This window comes from Schistocerca cancellata, chromosome 4, assembly GCF_023864275.1.
Source record: "Schistocerca cancellata isolate TAMUIC-IGC-003103 chromosome 4, iqSchCanc2.1, whole genome shotgun sequence".
Lineage (NCBI taxonomy): Eukaryota > Metazoa > Arthropoda > Insecta > Orthoptera > Acrididae > Schistocerca > Schistocerca cancellata.
The window spans coordinates 672,385,330-672,403,992 of NC_064629.1; the positions used below are offsets into that span (position 1 = coordinate 672,385,330).

The 18,663-nt window shown below is 38.4% G+C and overlaps 1 protein-coding gene across 1 annotated transcript in view; it reads left to right on the top strand.

Moving 5' to 3' along the window:
• Positions 1–294: 294 nt before the first annotated feature.
• The window catches only part of LOC126183759 (phospholipase A-2-activating protein), a 118,451-nt gene continuing 100,082 nt past the window's right edge, over positions 295–18,663 (top strand). Inside the window, exons 1-3 of the mRNA XM_049925987.1 lie at positions 295–574; positions 795–982; positions 6,095–6,328. Of these exons, the coding sequence (XP_049781944.1) occupies positions 432–574; positions 795–982; positions 6,095–6,328 (565 nt within the window). The 5' untranslated portion in view covers positions 295–431. The remainder of the gene's footprint in view (positions 575–794; positions 983–6,094; positions 6,329–18,663) is intronic.

Consider the following 18,663-nt stretch of genomic DNA (forward strand, 5'->3'; position numbering starts at 1 on the left):
CACCTGGCACGACAGTGAGCTAGTAGGATGTTTCCAGAACAAAGTAGCTGGCGCATTGATATATATTATGCATGTGCAAGTTTTAAGTGTCTGTGGAAGGCGGCTTGATGCCATATATTATATGTACCTTATGTCTGTTTATGTGATATGTTCGGCGTCCATGAGGATTTCGTCACTATTGATCAAAGACACAAAATTTATATACATATCTCTCAATCAATTCACCTCAAACTAATTGTCGTTGCGGCTCGATGTGTGTTGTGTAGCATTTGTATGAAGCTCTTTGCACTGACAGTAGACACCGGTAGACGCTGAAGATCATAACAGTGGCGAATCGTGTAGGTGACGGGACGGAAATTTAAACTTTGGTTTCGGTTTAGTAGTCTTTTATGCATGTAACATAGTGCGTTAAATAGCGCTCTGATACAACAATGTCACAACCGAAAACGAAGTTTGAATTGAGTTACACGATTTCTGGACATAAAGCAGACGTACGTGCTATTTGCACGACGAGCTCGGGAAATTTGATAACAGCTTCACGAGATTGTACAGCCAAGTTGTGGGAATGTGACCAGTAAGTTATTGTAAAGTAGACATTATCGTCCATATTTTTGTTCGGATGTGTGAAATGCTTTTATTTGTAAATTAGAAGCGATACTAGAGTATATAATTGCTTGAAATGTGATATTTATAACCACAAGTCAAAATTAAAGTCTTAAGGCCACACCCTTCATATGTAATGTGTTTATGCACATTTAAATGCAATTATATTGTGTTTTTTTCCTGTTACACAGGACCAGACGTAGTTTTGAGTATGGATTAACGTATGAAGACCATCGCAACTTCGTATGTTCTGTATGTGTCGTCACAGATGAATCTGACAGGGATTTCGTGGTTACTGGAAGTAATGACAAAATTATCCGTGTATTTGAAATATCTGGCAATAAACCCCTACTTATGTTGATCTCCCATAGCGATACAGGTATGTTTATAAACACTGTGTAATGATCCGCTGTTGAACACTTTGTATCAAATCTTTCAGTATACTATACACTATTGCTACAGATATTATTTGTTGTATGTTGAGATTAAGTTGCAATCTTTGTGTGGTATAACAGTGAAAACGTTTCCTCTTTCAGTCCTCTTTCAATTATTAGTGTACTGGTAAACTCAATTTTTATTTTTCGTATTTACCGCTGCATTCACGGCAGGAAATTTCGCACATATGCAGATAGTTATTTCCTTTAGTTCTGAGTGTGGATAAATTCTTCCTGCGAGTTGTAAGAGAGCCTAATTTTTGTGGTTGGATTGAGAAAGTAACTGTTTGGGACTACGATCAAGCTTTCGTATGTTGCGTGAACTCAGATGTTGGAGTGAAATACCAGTTTACAATGCGAACAAGATAAGTTCCAGATTTGTGTTTAGGTATAAATATTTCTTTTGTGTAATGGCGGCCTTGATAGTGATTGTCTTTCTCAGAGAAAGACAAAAAGAGGAAGTGTGTGTGTGTGTGTGTGTGTGTGTGTGTGTGTGTGTGTGTGTGTGTCCCTTCTGGTCTGGAAAATGCAGTCTGTAGTTAATCAAACACAGATTGTTTAATTGAATTTTGATTTTGCAGGTGAAAATCGTGTTTATGTTGGTTTGGGTGTAATTGTGTATCATGTAGTAGATACAATCTTTTTGATCCAATTTGGATGGATATGTATTGTTTCCTAAGGCTGTGTTCAGATAGTGAGTTGACAGTTTAGCGTAGCTGTTGCTACATAGTTTTACTTACTTATTAAGTAACCAGTTCTGTTTGGAGTCATCAGTCCTTCTCGTACATCGGATCAGGGTTTCAAACATACAATACCTTTTTTATGTCAGTGTTTCATAAGAAATAAGAATTTTAATGTGACATACAGTATTAAAATGATTTTTGTTCCTGAAATAGCAGTCAAGAACTTATAAAGCTAATGCAGGCAGTACTTGTACTACTGCATCTGCTGCCACTAATTGTGATAGCAGTGGTGGTGGTAATGTTAGATAAAAGGTGTACAAGGCAGATGTTTTCTGATATAGGAAGTATAGGAAGTTTAGGGGAAAGAAAGTTTAAGGAGATTGCACCACCTAAGAATATTGGGAAATGAGGACGATCTGGTCAGAAAGAAGGATGTACAAGGGCAATGAGTGCGTACAGGGACAGTGTTAATCCTTATGGTTGCTTTAGTAGATATGTAACTGTCTTCAGAAGCTGGGGATGTTATTCAGTTCTCTAATATGATATGGGAGGTTATAGCAGAGTGGGGTTCATGCCAGTGAGGAGGGCTTCCAGAAAGTAGCTGAACAGTGCAGTAGGACTTAAAGGATTTTGCTCCAGTGGGAAGGGCAGTTTCTGCCATGTTGTTCAGATAAGGTCGAGGAGAGAGATGAGGGACAGTATTCTGAGAAAGGCCTTGCTGGATCACTTGGCTGTAATCAATAATTGGAGGTATAAATGTTTGTAAAAGGTTCTTTTCTGGTCAACTATCGAGACAAGAGTGTGAAAGCACTAGGGCAGATGGTTTCGCCAATAGTTCATAGGCGAAGTAATGGTGCTAAACTGTTCGCTTTGACCCTGTGCCAATAGTCATGTTGTACAAATGAAGAAGATGTCTTAATTATTGACAACGCCTTTGGCACAATTGTTTTATTAATCTCCATTGCATGATGTAATTTTAGTAAGTAACTAAAGATTTTATGCCTGTATTACTCTGGTAATTTCACTATTACTTAAGCTTTTGTGTTTCTCACTTCCGATGCTAAGGCTTTTCTAATGAAAGTGTCTTCCTGTTCAGGATTTTTTACTTCTGATGAAGGTATATTTATATGTACCGAAACCTTGGTCAAGAATTTTAATAAATTTTTATCCTGCAACTGTTTTTGGCTGTCATACTTTATCGTGAAGAATTTCAACAGTTGCTGTTGCAGCCATGTTTAAAATCTTGACATTGTGAACAGTAATAACAAATAATCCTCTTGTTGTAAGGAATTGATTTCATTATATCAATGTTAGGGAGTGAAAACTCCGTAAATCCATTTGTCTGTGAAAACCTTGTAAATTCAGTAACCAGTAACTCCATAATCAAAGAGATTTGAAAGTGCATGGATTTCTGTAATCTGTCAATTAACTAGGCTTTTACTATACAGTTAAACATACTGCAACTTTCTGTATCACTTTCTAGGAAACCGTTTTCTGTATCACTTTCTAGGAAACCGTTTTCTGTATCACTTTCTAGGAAACCGTTTTCTGTATCACTTTCTAGGAAACCGTTTTCTGTATCACTTTCTAGGAAACCGTTTTCTGTATCACTTTCTAGGAAACCGTTTTCTGTATCACTTTCTAGGAAACCGTTTTCTGTATCACTTTCTAGGAAACCGTTTTCTGTATCACTTTCTAGGAAACCGTTTTCTGTATCACTTTCTAGGAAACCGTTTTTGCTTCTCCTGCAAAATTTAACAAAATGGAAGTTAAGGGGTTTTCATTGCCTATCATCGATATATATATAGTGTGATTACTTGCAAAACATATACAAAGCAGGCCTTGCCTGTGTCAGATTAATTTTATTTTTTCAAACTTCCTTATTTTACAAAACATGCTTTGGAAACAATGTTAGCAGTTATAATGTGATCACTGTTTACTTTTTGGTTTTTTGAATCTTCAGCACAAATGGAATCTGTGAACTTGTGAAAAAGGTACAGACAACTGTAAATGAGAAAAAACAGGTTCTGGTAAATACAGTTCTTGCCCTATGAAGCATCTGACCTTGTGATTTACTAATGTTTGTGGTGAAGGCTGTTTTTGTTGGTAATTGTTTTATTATTTGGAAAGGCATGGTTAGTGTAGATGATGTGAGGTTAATGTGGGTATGAGCACAGTTGTATCAAAGTCAATTAATTTAGCAGTGATGACTTACTTTCCTGAGTTACCGCTAATCTTACACCATTGATTAATCTCTTATTAGCATTAAGATTTCTAATTAACATGATAATAGCATTTTTCTTTTGATATGCTGAATTGAACTGTCTGCAATTACACTGAGCTTCTGTATCTTGCTGAAGTCGAAGTTATCTTTGTTCATCACTTTGTCCAGTATTAATTCTTCTGCTTGGCTGAGCAGTAATGTGCTTGCCTCCCATGCAGTGAGCCTAGGTTTGATTCCTGGCTGGGTTGGAGATTTTCTCCATTCGGGGACTGGGTGTATGTGTTGTCTTCATCATCATTCATGAAAGTGGCAAGATTGGACTAGATAGGAAATTTGTACGGGTGCTAATGACTGCGCGGTTGAGCGACACACAAACCAAACATCATCCTCACCATCACTTCATCCTCATCATTGGTATGCAAGTCACCCAATGTGGCGTCAACTGAAATAAGACTTACACTTGGCTGAATCCGATTGGGATCTCCTGGGCAACAATGCCATACGATCATTTCATTGTTTTCTTCTGTGGCCTGTGACACATTCCAATGCTGCAGAATGCCCTCAGGTTGGTGGTCTCCCTTTTGGTTTGCGTGTTGTGCTCCATTAAGAACACAGATACAATTCAGTTTCTTCACACAGTACACAATTGTTGCTTTAAGAAAAATGGAAAGAAATAAAGAAAGGTAAAAACATCTCTAACTGCTGTTGTGCATGAGAGTAAATTTAGATTGTCAGTATATGCTGCCTTCTATATTCCTTACATCAATATGTGTGGCCAAACTTGTGTGATGGACTGTGCTTATGTACAGAATCTAAGCAACTGCAACAGCTGCTGTGCGTGTTTGTTAAACAGATTGTCAATAGCTTGCACTGTGTACATTGCTTTTATCAAAAAATTGTTTGAAATAGCTTTTTTAATGAATACACTAATTTTAAATTATTAGTGTGTTTTTTGTTGTTAGTGGTAATTGAAATTTTGAAAATGATGTCTCAATCTTAATTTTGGTTAAGTAATATGGGAGATATGGCATACCAACAAAAAAATGCCTCTAAGAAAAAATACATAGGATTGTGCGTGCCCACATATACTATTGGCAATGTTACCGCAGAGAAGAATGTCACCCAAGCTCTCAATCATCACTGCATGCTATTGTTGAGAAAGGAACTGTTAGGACTGGTATGTAGTTGACTGCAGACCTTCGTTGAGTTTTGCGTTGAAACTCCACTGTCACAATTTTGCATGTAGGTTCCCAACAGGTAATTTTGTTGCCTCTGCTACACTGCACTTAGCACTCATTCATGACAAAAATGTTACCATCTAGGTTGCCATTCTGTTTAGGTGAAAGTAATCTATGTTACACATTTGACAGGATTTACTATCTATACATATTGTAATTTTTTATGGTTAATACATGTTTTGAGACCGTGCTAGGTGGCGCAGTGGTTAGCACATTGGACTTAGAAGGACGATGGTTCAGACACACGTCTGGCCATCCTGATTTAGGTTTTCCACAATTTCTCTAAATCGCTTCAGGCAAATGTTGGGATGGTTTCTTTGAAAGGGCATCACTGATTTCCTTCCCTACTCCAAGCTTGTGCCCCATCTCTAATAACCTCGTTGTCAAAGGGACGTTAAACACTAATCTCCTCCTCCTCCTCCTCTTCCTCCTCCTCCTCCTCCATGTTTTGATTAGCCAGTTGAAGAATGGGCAGATCATCTTCTACCAAAGAGAAATCTGTATTGTTCCCACATTTTCCAATGTAATCACCATCGTGTTTTCAGAAATAGTGCAATTGGCAATTGATGCAGAGTCGTTCATTGTTTGCACCTCAGTCACATTTTTGTTCTGTGACCCAACTAGAAACTTAGGCTATATGAATTACTTCCTGTAACAACAGTGAGAAGACCTCTGGTGAGAGTTAACAGCTAAAACATTTAGATGTGTGGGCCTGCTAACTGTTCACAAGCTTTGCCTGTGTTAGCCACTGTGCTTTGCCCTCTGTGTCCCCCCTTCCCTCTCCTTCCCAGTGTTTAGTGCCACATCCTTTTTAACCCGACTCGTGGGAAACATGAGAAGACTTAGTGAAATGTAGGTGTGATTGATTTACTATGCAGCATGACCCTTTTTTTATAAAAATCTTTCTTGCAGTGTGCTCTGTGCAACCGGGCATACTTCCAGGCACACTTCTTAGTGCATCTTGGGACAAAACTGCTGCCTTCTGGAATATATTTGATTTCAAAGAACCCACTGTTGTACTGACTGGACATGAAGCAACTGTATGGGCTGCAGTGCAGATGCCTACTGGAATAATTGTAACAGCATCTGCAGACAAAAATATAATGATTTGGGAATTAAAAGGCACACTGATTGACACATTGCAAGGTAAGCTACAATCTGTAGTTGTTAGTGGTGTACTTTAAAAATATGGGAAACATTATTTAGCGCTAAAGTTATAGTATTTTTGATCTGTATTCACAGTATTAGGTCATAGCATGTGAAATATCAGGTTTTAGATTGACTGAAGTTGAATACTTGCACATGATAAAAATTATGCCATTGCATGTGGAAAGTGATGTTTACATATCCCAGTACACAGGCAAGAAATCAACTAAGTGACATGCTATCAGAGGTTTTCTTTGATGATGATATGATGATGATGGAGAGCTTGTGGCAGTTTGTTAGTGAGTTATTTTGATGTTGGCAGTTATTGGCAATAGATACTTTCACTATAGTTGACATATTCTACTTGTGAGAATCAGCAACTGTATTGATATTTAAGGAAAGTCTCATTGTTGATTTTCAGTTGCACATTTTTAATTACATGGCGTGTTTTGATCACTCAGTAGTACTGAGTACTCTGACATGAGGTTCTGAATAGACAAGAGGAGTTACTGACTCAAATACTTAAGTCTGAAGATAATCCTGAGTGTATATTCAGAAATATGCAGCTTTGATTTATCAGTAAATGTGAATTATTTTAAATAGATTTTTTTACAAGGTTTGGATTTAAGTGTGTGGTATTGTGTATGGTTGAAGATTTAATTGTATGGTTTGTTTTTTGTTAGTTACGGGTGTGGCAACGAAGTTCACAAGTAGGTCCCTGCAGGTCACGATGATGGACAACAAGCTGATCCCTATATAGTTATTATGAGTATGTGAAATGTTAAGCTAGTTGGAAAGGTGTGGAACTGGCCAACATTGATGCATCTTGGATCAGGGACCAGTGTATGTGGCATTGTTGGTGGGACAACATATGGTGTTCTATCCAGAGGGGTTCCTAGTTGTAAAACTCTAGACTTGATAGTTGAGAGTGTGTGTTGATGACATATTGTTTCTCGATTTGTGTGTTGGCTGACTTTTTGTGGTGAGGATCATTTTATTTTTTTACTGTAGTAGGAATGGTATTGGTGCTAATGTGCATATTGTGTGTATATAATGTGGTATTACTGTAATTTTTATGATTTTTTTTTTATAATTATCTTGAACTGTGGGTTGTGGGTATTGTCGAGTTCATTTTGCCAATGTAGGTGTTAGTTATGAGATAGTTTTGGTGTTGTGGTACTGTGGACAAGTCGACTGATTTTTGTTGTTATTGCATTGTTAGTATCTGTGATTTTTTGCTAGGTTTCTAGTGGAGTTACTTTAAGGATTTCTATATTGATTCTGGTCTTTCAAGTAAAGCTATATACCTAAACTCAAGCTGTCAGTACTGCATTTTGGTAGCTTTCATGATTTTTCACTGTACCTTGTTACTGTCACTGTTTCGTGCATTTCACTATTAATGTGATTTTGCTATTGTTATGTTATATGTTAGTTTCTCCCCGCTCAAAACCATTTTTCTGCAGTTGTTCCATTAGTTTCAGTATCCGTTGTTAATAATTTGTATGATTCTATACTTCATGTTTACGTTTGTGCACCATGGAAACATTCTGAGTATTGGTCACTATTTTGAAATAGTGTGTGTTGGATCTTGGATTGTGGTATGACTTCATGGTCAAAGCTTATGGGTGGTATCAAATACCCGGGTTTATCTGTGGCCAGGTGTCGAGACAGATTAAATCTTATATGTCACATGATAGTCTGAGAATGTATTATGCTGTGCATGTGGTGACTGTCACTGTGGAGTGCTTAATAATTCTTATGCTCAACAATTTCTCCATTGTCATTTTTCCTTCTATTGCTTCAGGCACGACATGTGGTTAAGCAAGGCACTAGGATAGAGGCAGTACAGTTTGTTACACAGGAATGAGTTGAAGCAGTTTTGTGAAATCCTGATGTGAATATAACCAATAAATGTGCAGTGTATTTTTTTAAAAAAACTGTGGTTGTGAGTTAAGAAGTTGATAAGATATTTATCACAGTTACATAAATAATTTTGTGACCGTGATATACATCCAAAATTATAATGCAAATTAATGTTAGTTACATAACCTCTGTTCACTTTCTTCAGATTCTCTCCATAAAGTGGAATGAACAACAGGATCTATATCCTCAACCATTTACAACTTCGGAAATGCAGGAAGGTTTAAGTACCCCCCCTCCTCCTCCCCTTCCAAAGTGAAAAGGCTGCATACTTTGATGAGATAGTAACAAAACAATGCAAGTTCTGTGGACTTCTCACTAAATGCTGGCTTATTTCCTTTTTTAGTTTCATATTAGAATTAGACTACCACCAGTCTTTGAGAAGACTAAAATTTGTAAATGGTCTTAGGTATTCAGCCAGAAGCCATTGTACAAATGGTGCAATACCCTAGGATCCTTAACCCATACCCTCGAAAAATTGCATCTGACTGGCATTCAAGCAATTGAGTGGCTGTAAAACCTGGACTTTGATCTTTATTTTTACTTTTGGTTATGTTGTTCATTGTTCACAATTTTTGATTTGTAGTTATAATCATACTTCTTTGTTCAAGAACATCAAACACTGAATAAAATCTGGGTTGACTGTTCAGTACAGTAGTAAAAATCTATTAGATTACGCCCATTTACAAAGAACTGTCATCTTTTATCATGAACTACAGTCTCAAGAAATAGCAGGAATAGTATTGAAGATGTACAGCAACAATTTAGAGCAGTCTATCGTGACCAAATGTAGCAATATATAATCTGAAAGAATGTTAAATGGTTTCAGTTTTGGTGCTCAAAATACAATGACTCATTTCTCATCGGATACGTGAAATGATACTCCAATGGCTATGTGAAACTGATACAGTACCAACCTAGGTATGGTAAACTACACCTTTTCTAGATATCAGCTCATGGTTTCACTTATTTGACATATTACATTTTTTAACAAAGTTTTGTTGTAGCTATGGCTAGAAATAACTGCAGTGAGAGAGCCTTATAGGACTTTGTTGTGTGTAAGTTAACAGATAACTACATTGTGTGAAGTTCACCTGTTAATCTCATGTTGAGTAGTTTGTTTCAGCATTTACTTAGTTTTCCTCAGATTAGTTAGTTACACATGCAGCAAGTGGAATTATGCTGAAATTTGGTTTTGTCAGCTACCATTTGCTTTGAGAAAATCAGTTTGGAGCAGCTGTGTAATTGGGCCTGCTTAGACAGGATTTTAGGCTGCATTTCACATTGTATACAATATTTTGAATCATAGATGATTTAAATACTGCCATAGACTGCAGCAGCGTTAAGTTTTATACAAATCCCTGCCCTCGTATATTAGGTACCATATAGTAATAGGAAGTATTATTTTGACTTTGCAGTAGTGTAGGTGCCACAGAATTCTTAACATGTTAGGGCTGTTGTAAGACAAAACACAGCTGTTTGTGCATGATTGTATTTAGGATTTTGGGTTGTAGGCAGCATGATTACTTCTGGAAAATTGCTGGTGCTGAAGGTTGCTTTCATATGGAATTTACCTTGTATATTTCTGTAATTGAATTAAGAAGTCATGGCTAAAGATTTTAACTTGGTGTCACATAAAAGGGACACAGCTGTCATTTATTCTTAACTGAATACTGAACAATAGTTTGAAAGTGAAAACAGTTTTGTCACTTCTTTTATCAAGAATTGGAGGGCATCTTGTGTTACATTATGTATCATATTAGTTCCTAATGCAACCAAATCAGTATTGTAAAGCTGAAGCACTAGTGATTGGCCACAGGCAAAATTGGTGTGCATTAGTGTTAGAGGTAAATTTGCAGTATGTGTTAATGTTCAAGGCTTACATTGCTGCAATGCTGTGTACAACAAACTGTAAGCAGCAGCTGTGTGATACTTTCTTTTTGCCCATATTTGCTGCAATGCAGTTTGTATGACTGGTCCTGGGTTTACTCACATTGCTCATTGCAATTGTAATTATAATAGCAAAGATGAATTACAGGGATAGGGCATGCAGACTTAGACATGGTAGTTATTTTGCAACCTTGATCAATGGATATATATAACAAACAGTGCAAGAGAGTTAAGAAGTGTGCGGATATGAAATATTGTAGCATAGAACTTGCATGATAGAGGAAAGCAAATCTGTTGCCATGAGAAAAGTTTGTTAGTATGAAAGACATTATGTGAAATACGGTAGGCAAGTGGTAATAGCGAATTAATAAAATTATGTAATGTAATACTGTTTTATTAATTCAGTGCATGCAGGTGGCTGATAGGATGTAGTTCGTAGACAGGTATGTGTCAACAAAATCGTGGACTAACAAAGATGGTGAAGGCATTGGTGCTTAGTAGTAAGTTTTTGGTGAGAATGGAGTAGTAGTGGTGTTCAAAGACTCCACATGATGGTTAATGACCTCATATATCCCCTTTTGGTGAGAAGCAAGGTATTTTTGCTGATTATCTGTATGTGTGCTTCCTAGATCCTCCACAGTCTTTCCTGCAGTCCTTGCGGTCTGTTTCCACTAGCTGCTGTGCTAAAGCTATGCCTGCCTTCCTCCTTGTTCCCTATTTCTGACCCCACTGCTATTTCATATCTCCTTTAATCCCTCCCCAGCTTCATACTTACACTGACTTACACTGAGCGAGATGGTGCTGTGGTTAACACACTGTACTTGCATTTGGGAAGATGAAATTTCAAAACCACATCCGCCTGTCGTGATTTAGGGTTTTCATGACTTTCCTAAATCATTTAAATCAAATGTCGGGATGGTGATAAAGGGAATGGCTGATTTCCTTCCTTTTCCTTCCCGAATCTGAGCTTATGCGGGTCGACCGAAGCGTCCGATCCCACGCGGCGGCTTTAACCCGTGACGTAAGGGTGTTGTCGTGTGTGACGTCATGATGGCGCGGAGTTTGGTTTGTGAGTGTGACGTGTTTGTAGATGTCGTCGTGTCGTGGTTTGTTGTGCCCTCTGGTGGTATGTCCAGGGTTTTCGTTTGTGTGGTGTGATGGGCTCAGTTTGCTTTTGCTCATTATCCAGAATTGGTAGAGGTTGGCTGTTTTTGTAGTGGAATTCGTTTCAGTGAGTTAATGATTTTGTGTGAAGGTTAATTTAGTGTTGTTTGCTGTACATCGTGTGGTAATTTTAGTAAAATTAATTGGTTGTTGTTTTTATTCAGGGATGGATATGACGGATAAAATTAACAGTGTGCAGGTCAAGGGAAGTGTTTGATCCCTATGTCTGGCTGTGTATGTTGGTATTAGTATCAGGAGATGTTTCTGAGCTATATAGGCCAATGGAAGTGTTTGATCCTAATTTATGGGATCGGGAGCTGCTGTTGAGCTATATAGGTCAAGGGAAGTGTCCGATTCCAGATGATATTGTGTTTAGTGGTATTTGGGGGGTTTTGTGATGGTTTTTTTCGTCGTTTTGTGTGGTTTTGTATGGGGGTGGGTGTCTAAATTTGTTTATATTTGGTTTGCCCCCACCCAAAAACACCTCATTTCCCGCACTTGTCCCATTAGTGTCATTAAGCTTTTTGTGGAAAGTGTGTGTTTGTTTTTTTGATGTATTTTCGTCCTCATAATGTGTATGTAATGACTTTGTATGTGCCATAATGGAATCGTGGTTTATGGTAGTTTCCGCCATATTTGTGACGTCATGGGTCAAAGCAGATGGGTGGGATCGGATGCTTTCGTATTTCCGCTTATGCTTCATATCTAATGACCTCGTTGTTGATGGTATGTTAAACACTAACCTCCTCCTCCTCCTCCTCCTACTACTACTACTACTACTACTACTAATCCTTCATGTTTCTCTCTGCTCTAAATCAGTTATTTTTACGGGCCTAGACACACATTTAGCTATCCTTGTTATACCCCCTTCTCACATTGTCCCCTACATTCTTCCACAATGCATGTTTTGGCAATATCCTTCCAGTATGTCCATGTATGTAATAGATGGTTACAAGGACTTCAGCTGTTAAAAATGATATGAAAATTAAAATACAGGCATTCATCTCTTTTTTCATTTAATTTATAAGCAACCAGTTTCATTACTCCATTACATCATCTTTAAGCCCCTGTGTAGAGAAAAAAAAAAAATTACAATGTAATCAAGTTAATAAACATGCTAGTAAAAGGACAGTATTAAAATTGATAAGTAATATCCAAGGGAATTTAGTATAAATATTTGGCAGCAGCCAAAGCATGTTGTGGTGGTGGTGGTGGTGGTGGTGGTGGTGGTGGTGGTGGTCTTCAGTCCTGAGACTGGTGATGCAGCTCTCCATGCTACCCTATCTTGTGCAAGCTTCTTCATCTCCCAGTACTTACTGCAACCCACATCCTTCTGAATCTGCTTAGTGTATTCATCTCTTGGCCTCCCTCTACGATTTTTACCCTCCACGCTGCCCTCCAATGCTAAGTTTGTGATCCCTTGTTGCCTCAGAACATGTCCTACTAACCGGTCCCTTCTTTTTGTCAAATTGTGCCACATTCTCCTCTTCTCCCCAATTCTATTCAATACTTCATCATTAGTTATGTGATCTACCCATCTAATCTTCAGCATTCTTCTGTAGCACCACATTTCGAAAGCTTCTATTCTCTTATTGTCCAAACTATTTATTGTCCATGTTTCACTTCCATACATGGCTACACTCCATACAAATACTTTCAGAAACGACTTCCTGACACTTAAATCGATACTCGATGTTAACAAATTTCTCTTCTTCAGAAACGCTTTCCTTGCCATTGCCAGTCTACATTTTATATCTTCTCTGCTTCGACCATCGTCAGTTATTTTGCTCCCCAAATAGAAAAACTCCTTTACTACTTTAAGCGTCTCATTTCCTAATCTAATTCCCTCAGCATCACCCGGCTTAATTCGACTACATTCCATTATCCTCGTTTTGCTTTTGTTGATGTTCATCTTGTATACTCCTTTCAAGACCCTGTCCATTCCGTTCAACTGCTCTTCCAAGTTCTTTGCTGTCTCTGATAGAATTACAATGTCATCGGCGAACCTTAAAGTTTTTAATTCTTCTCCATGGATTTTAATACCTACTCCGAATTTTTCATTTGTTTCCTTTACTGCTTGCTTAATATACAGATTGAATAACATCGGGGAGAGGCTACAACCCTGTCTCACTCCCTTCCCAACCACTGCTTCCCTTTCATGCCCCTCGACTCTTATAACTGCCAACTGGTTTCTGTACAAATTGTAAATAGCCTTTCGCTCCCTGTATTTTACCCCTGCCACCTTCAGTTCTAAGATAAGTCGTAAGGTCAGTATTGCCTCACGTGTTCCAACATTTCTACGGAATCCAAACTGATCTTCCCCGAGGTCGGCTTCTACCAGTTTTTCCATTCGTCTGTAAAGAATTTGCGTTAGTATTTTGCAGCTGTGACTCATTAAACGGATAGTTCGGTATTTTTCACATCTGGCAACGCCTGCTTTCTTTGGGATTGGAATTATTATATTCTTCTTGAAGTCTGAGGGTATTTCGCCTGTCTCATACATCTTGCTCACCAGATGGTAGAGTTTTGTCAGGACTGGCTCTCCCAAGGCAGTCAGTAGTTCTAATGGAATGTTGTTTACTCCCGGGGCCTTGTTTCGACTCAGGTCTTTCAGTGCTCTGTCAAACTCAACCCGCAGTATAGTATCTCCCATTTTATCTTCATCCTCTTCCATTTCCATAATATTGTCCTCAAGTACATCGCCCTTGTATAGACCCTCTATATACTCCTTCCACCTTTCTGCTTTCCATTCTTTGCTTAGAACTGAGTTTCCACCTGGGCTCTTGATATTCATGCAAGTGGTTCTCTATTCTCCAAAGGTCTCTTTAATTTTCCTGTAGGCAGTATCATCTATCTTACCCCTTGTGAGATAAGCCTCTACATCCTTACATTTGTCCTCTAGCCATCCCTGCTTAGCCATTTTGCGCTTCCTGTCGATCTCATTTTTGAGACGTCTGTATTCCTTTTTGCCTGCTTCATTTACTGCATTTTTATATTTCCTCCTTTCATCAATTAAGTTCAATATTTCTTCTGTTACCCTACTTGATCCTCTGCTGCCTTCACTACTTCATCCCTCAGAGCTACCCGTTCTTCTTCTACTGTACTTCTTTCCCCCATTCCTGTCAATTGTTCCCTTATGCTCTCCCTAAAACTCTGTACAACCTCTGGTTCTTTCAGCTTATCCAGGTCCCATCTCCTTAAATTCCCACCTTTTTGCAGTTTCTTCAGTTTTAATCTACAGTTCATAACCAATAGATTGTGGTCAGAGTCCACATCTGCCCCTGGAAATGTCTCACAATTTAAAACCTTGTTCTTAAATCTCTGTTTTACCATTATATAATCTATCTGATACCTTCTAGTATCTCCAGGATTCTTCCATGCATACAACCTTCTTTCATGATTCTTGAACCAAGTGTTAGCTATGATTAACTTATGCTCTGTGCAAAACTCTACCAGGCAGCTTCCTCTTTCATTTCTTAGCCCCAATCCATATTCACCTACTACGTTTCCTTCTCTCCCTTTTCCTACTCTCGAATTCCAATCACCCATGACTATTAAATTTTCGTCTCCCTTCACTACCTGAATAATTTCTTTTATCTCCTCATACATTTCTTCATCATCTGCAGAGCTAGTTGGCATATAAACAAGTACTACTGTAGTAGGAGTGGGCTTCGTGTCTATCTTGGCCACAATAATGCGTTCACTATGCTGTTTGTAATAGCTTACCCGCATTCCTATTTTCCTATTCATTATTAAACCTTCTCCTGCATTACCCCTATTTAATTTTGTGTTTATAACCCTGTATTCATCTGACCAAAAGTCTTGTTCCTCCTGCCATTGAACTTCACTAATTCCCACTATATCTAACTTTAACCTATCCATTTCCCTTTTTAAATTTTCTAATCTACCTGCCCGGTTAAGGGATCTGACGTTTCACACTCTGATCCGTAGAACGCCAGTTTTCTTTTTCCTGATAACGACGTACTCTTGAGTAGTCCCCGCCCGGAGATCTGAATGGGGACTATTTTACCTCCGGAATATTTTACCCAAGAGGACGTCATCATCATTTATCCATACAGTAATGCTACATGCCCTCGGGAAAAATTATGGCCGTAGTTTCCCCCTTGCTTTCAGCCGTTCGCAGTACCAGCACAGCAAGGCCATTTTGGTTAATGTTGCAAGGCCAGGTCAGTCAATCATCCAGACTGTTGTCCCTGCAACTACTGAAAAGGCTGCTGCCCCTCTTCAGGAACCACACGTTTGTCTGGCCTCTCAACAGGTACCCCTCCGTTGTGGTTGCACCTACGGTACGGCCATCTGTATCGCTGAGGCACGCAAGCCTTCCCACCAACGGCAAGGTCCATGGTTCATGGGGGCATACAGTGTGCTAACATCAATGTTTGTGAATCATTCACAGTAAAAAGAGAATATCTATAAAATTTTATGAATATTAACTGAGAAATATGAAGTCACACAACAGTAAAACTAATCTATGTATTGAAGTCAGTAATGTCAGCCTCAGATATCTAAGGTGTCTCATACTTAATAAAAAACTAAAATGTAAAACTAATATAACACACTGTAACAAATTACTGCTTTGCAGAAAACAGTATCAATATGTAATATGAGGGTTAGGCACAACCAAAATAGATCAATAAGTGGATAATCTATGGATACATGGGTGAATGGTAGAGTGCAGATCCCTGAAGTAACTGTAAAAAAGTGCACAGGAATATCTGTGCAGGATGGTAAACATATGAAAGCATATATTGAATGAAATCAGAAAGCAAGAAAATGAACAAAATGTGCATCTATATGAAAAGTAGTCCTTGCAAGCAACAGGTCAGAGGATGGTGTCACCTATTGTTAGAGAATCTGGTACAGACAAAGTGTGATATTTGTTTTACATTTTAGTTTTTTATTTATTAAGTATGACATACCTCAGGTATCTGAGGTTGACATGTTTCTGACTTCCCATACAGAGATTAGTTTTTACTGTTGTATGGTGTTCTATTTTTCCAGTTAATATTTGTAAAATTTTATAACTGTTATCTAGTTCCTTCTGAATGGTTTACTAACGTTGATGTAACATCCTGTACAGTTTGGCTGTTGGCAAATATTTACTGTCAATTCCCTTGGGTATTATTAATCTCTCAATTTTTTACCTTTCTTTTATTAGTATGTATATTATCTTGAGTATGTTGTCATTGTTGTTTTTTATGCAGGGACCTGAAGGTGGTGTAATTGGAACACCAAAACTGGCTGTGTAAATAAATTAAGTGCAAAAGAGGTGTTTAAATTTTAACTTCAGCTGTGAAGTTTGTTCTCTACATACATAAATGAGCTTAACGGATAGGGTGGACAGCAATGCTGTAGTGTACAGGTGTCGTTGAGTGACTATTGGGACCTGCAGGGTGACTTATACAGAATTTGTTTGGAGTGAGAATGACAGCTTGCTGTAAATGTAGAAAAATGTAAGTTAATGCAGGTGAGTAGAAAAACACTCCTGCAATGATGGAATGCAGTAGTAGTGGGATGCTGCGTGACACAGTCACCTCAATTAAATATCAAGGCATAACATTCTGAAGCAGTATGAAATGGAATGAGCACCTAGGGTCAGTAGTAGGGAAAGTAAATGGCCAGCTTTGGTTTATTGGGAGAAAAATGGAAAATTTAGCTTACCTATGAAGGATACCACGTACAGCACACTAATGTGACAAATTGTTGAGTGTCAGGGACTCCCACCAGGTTGAAATAAATGAATATATTGAAGCAGTTCACAGGCTTGCTGCTATATTTGTTACCAGTAGGTTCAGTCCACACACAAGTATTACAGACATGCTTCATGAACTCTCATAGGAATTCCTGGACAGAAGGCAATTCTCTTTTCATGAAACACAGTTGAGAATTTTCATGAAGCATAGTTATGAATTTTTTTTAAATGGCATCATATTTGCCATTGACTGTGAGAATTATTGATTACATAATTGGAGTTTCAGCTTTCGGGTCATTTTCAAGTAGTGCTGCAAAAGTTAAAAGAATATAAAAATGAAGCACAGAGTGTAAGAAGGTCATTGCAAAAGTAATAGCAACTAATTTTTGTCTCAAAAGTGATATGAAATTAAAAAATTCTGAACTATGCAAATGGTAGGTTAGTTCATATGTAAACGTTACATTTAGGGAGGTGAATTAACATACACACTGTCATAAAGATAATGCATGAGAAAAAGACGAAACAAATTTTGTTGTTTCAGACGTTTGTGCTGTCAGTTGCAACGCTACACCATAGTACATGGTAGGAACACAGACCTGTGACATCTTTGAGTCCCTCAAGTCCGCAGCTTGTGGTCTAGTGGCTCATGTTGCTACCTCTGGAACACGGGGTCCCAAGTTCGATTCTCTGCGGGCATGAGGATTTTCTCTGCCCGGGGACAGGGTGTTTGTGTTGTCCTTATCATTTCATCATCATCCGTCATTTGTGACAGTGGCTAGATTGGACTGTGTAGAAATTGGGGCTATGTGTGGTCATTAGCACCCACACAGTTGAGTGCCCCACAAACCAAACATCATCATTTGAGTCCTTTGAAATAATCTCCCAACGAATCCATCACACACTGCCAACACTGGAAGGTGCCGAATATCCATGGCTTCACCATGAGCGAGTCATCAAATCTCGCGCGTCACTGCTGTGGCAGTGTCTTTGTGTTTGATATCATGTTCCACACAGTGGGTCTTTCAGTTCTGCTATGAGGCTGTAATCACAAGGTGATAAGTCTGGCGAATGTGGTGGATGGTCCAGTACTTCTGTCACCATCACATGAGCAGATTCTGCACACATGCTGCCGTATGGGCTCTCGCGTTGTCCTGAAGAATTAATACATTGTGTAGATGTTCAGGACATTCGTCCCGAGTAGCTCACCATAGATGTCATTGTAGGAAAGAGTGACAGTAGTACGGGGGATTAGCACCTGAATGGCTGCTCAACTTACATTGTGGTCTCTCTTCACACTTAGTTTTCCTGGAAAGGACTGCCATCTAGTGTCACTTTACTCTAGATTCTTGGGAGGCTCCTGATACCACGGATTGCGTGTAGTCTGTAATGTACTATTGTGTATTGCAGCTGACAGTAAAACACATTTAGAGTGACAACCTTTTTTCATCTTTTTTCTTGTTCTTTATCTTTATGGCTGCGTGTGCATTCATCCATCTCTGTACATGTACTGTTTACTTATGAACTAACATTCCATTTGAATTGTTCATAATTTTTTAATTTGTTACCATTTTTGAGACAAAAAATAGATGCCATGACTTTTGCAATGATCCTCGTATGTACAGGACTGCATAAACATGTCATATAGGCA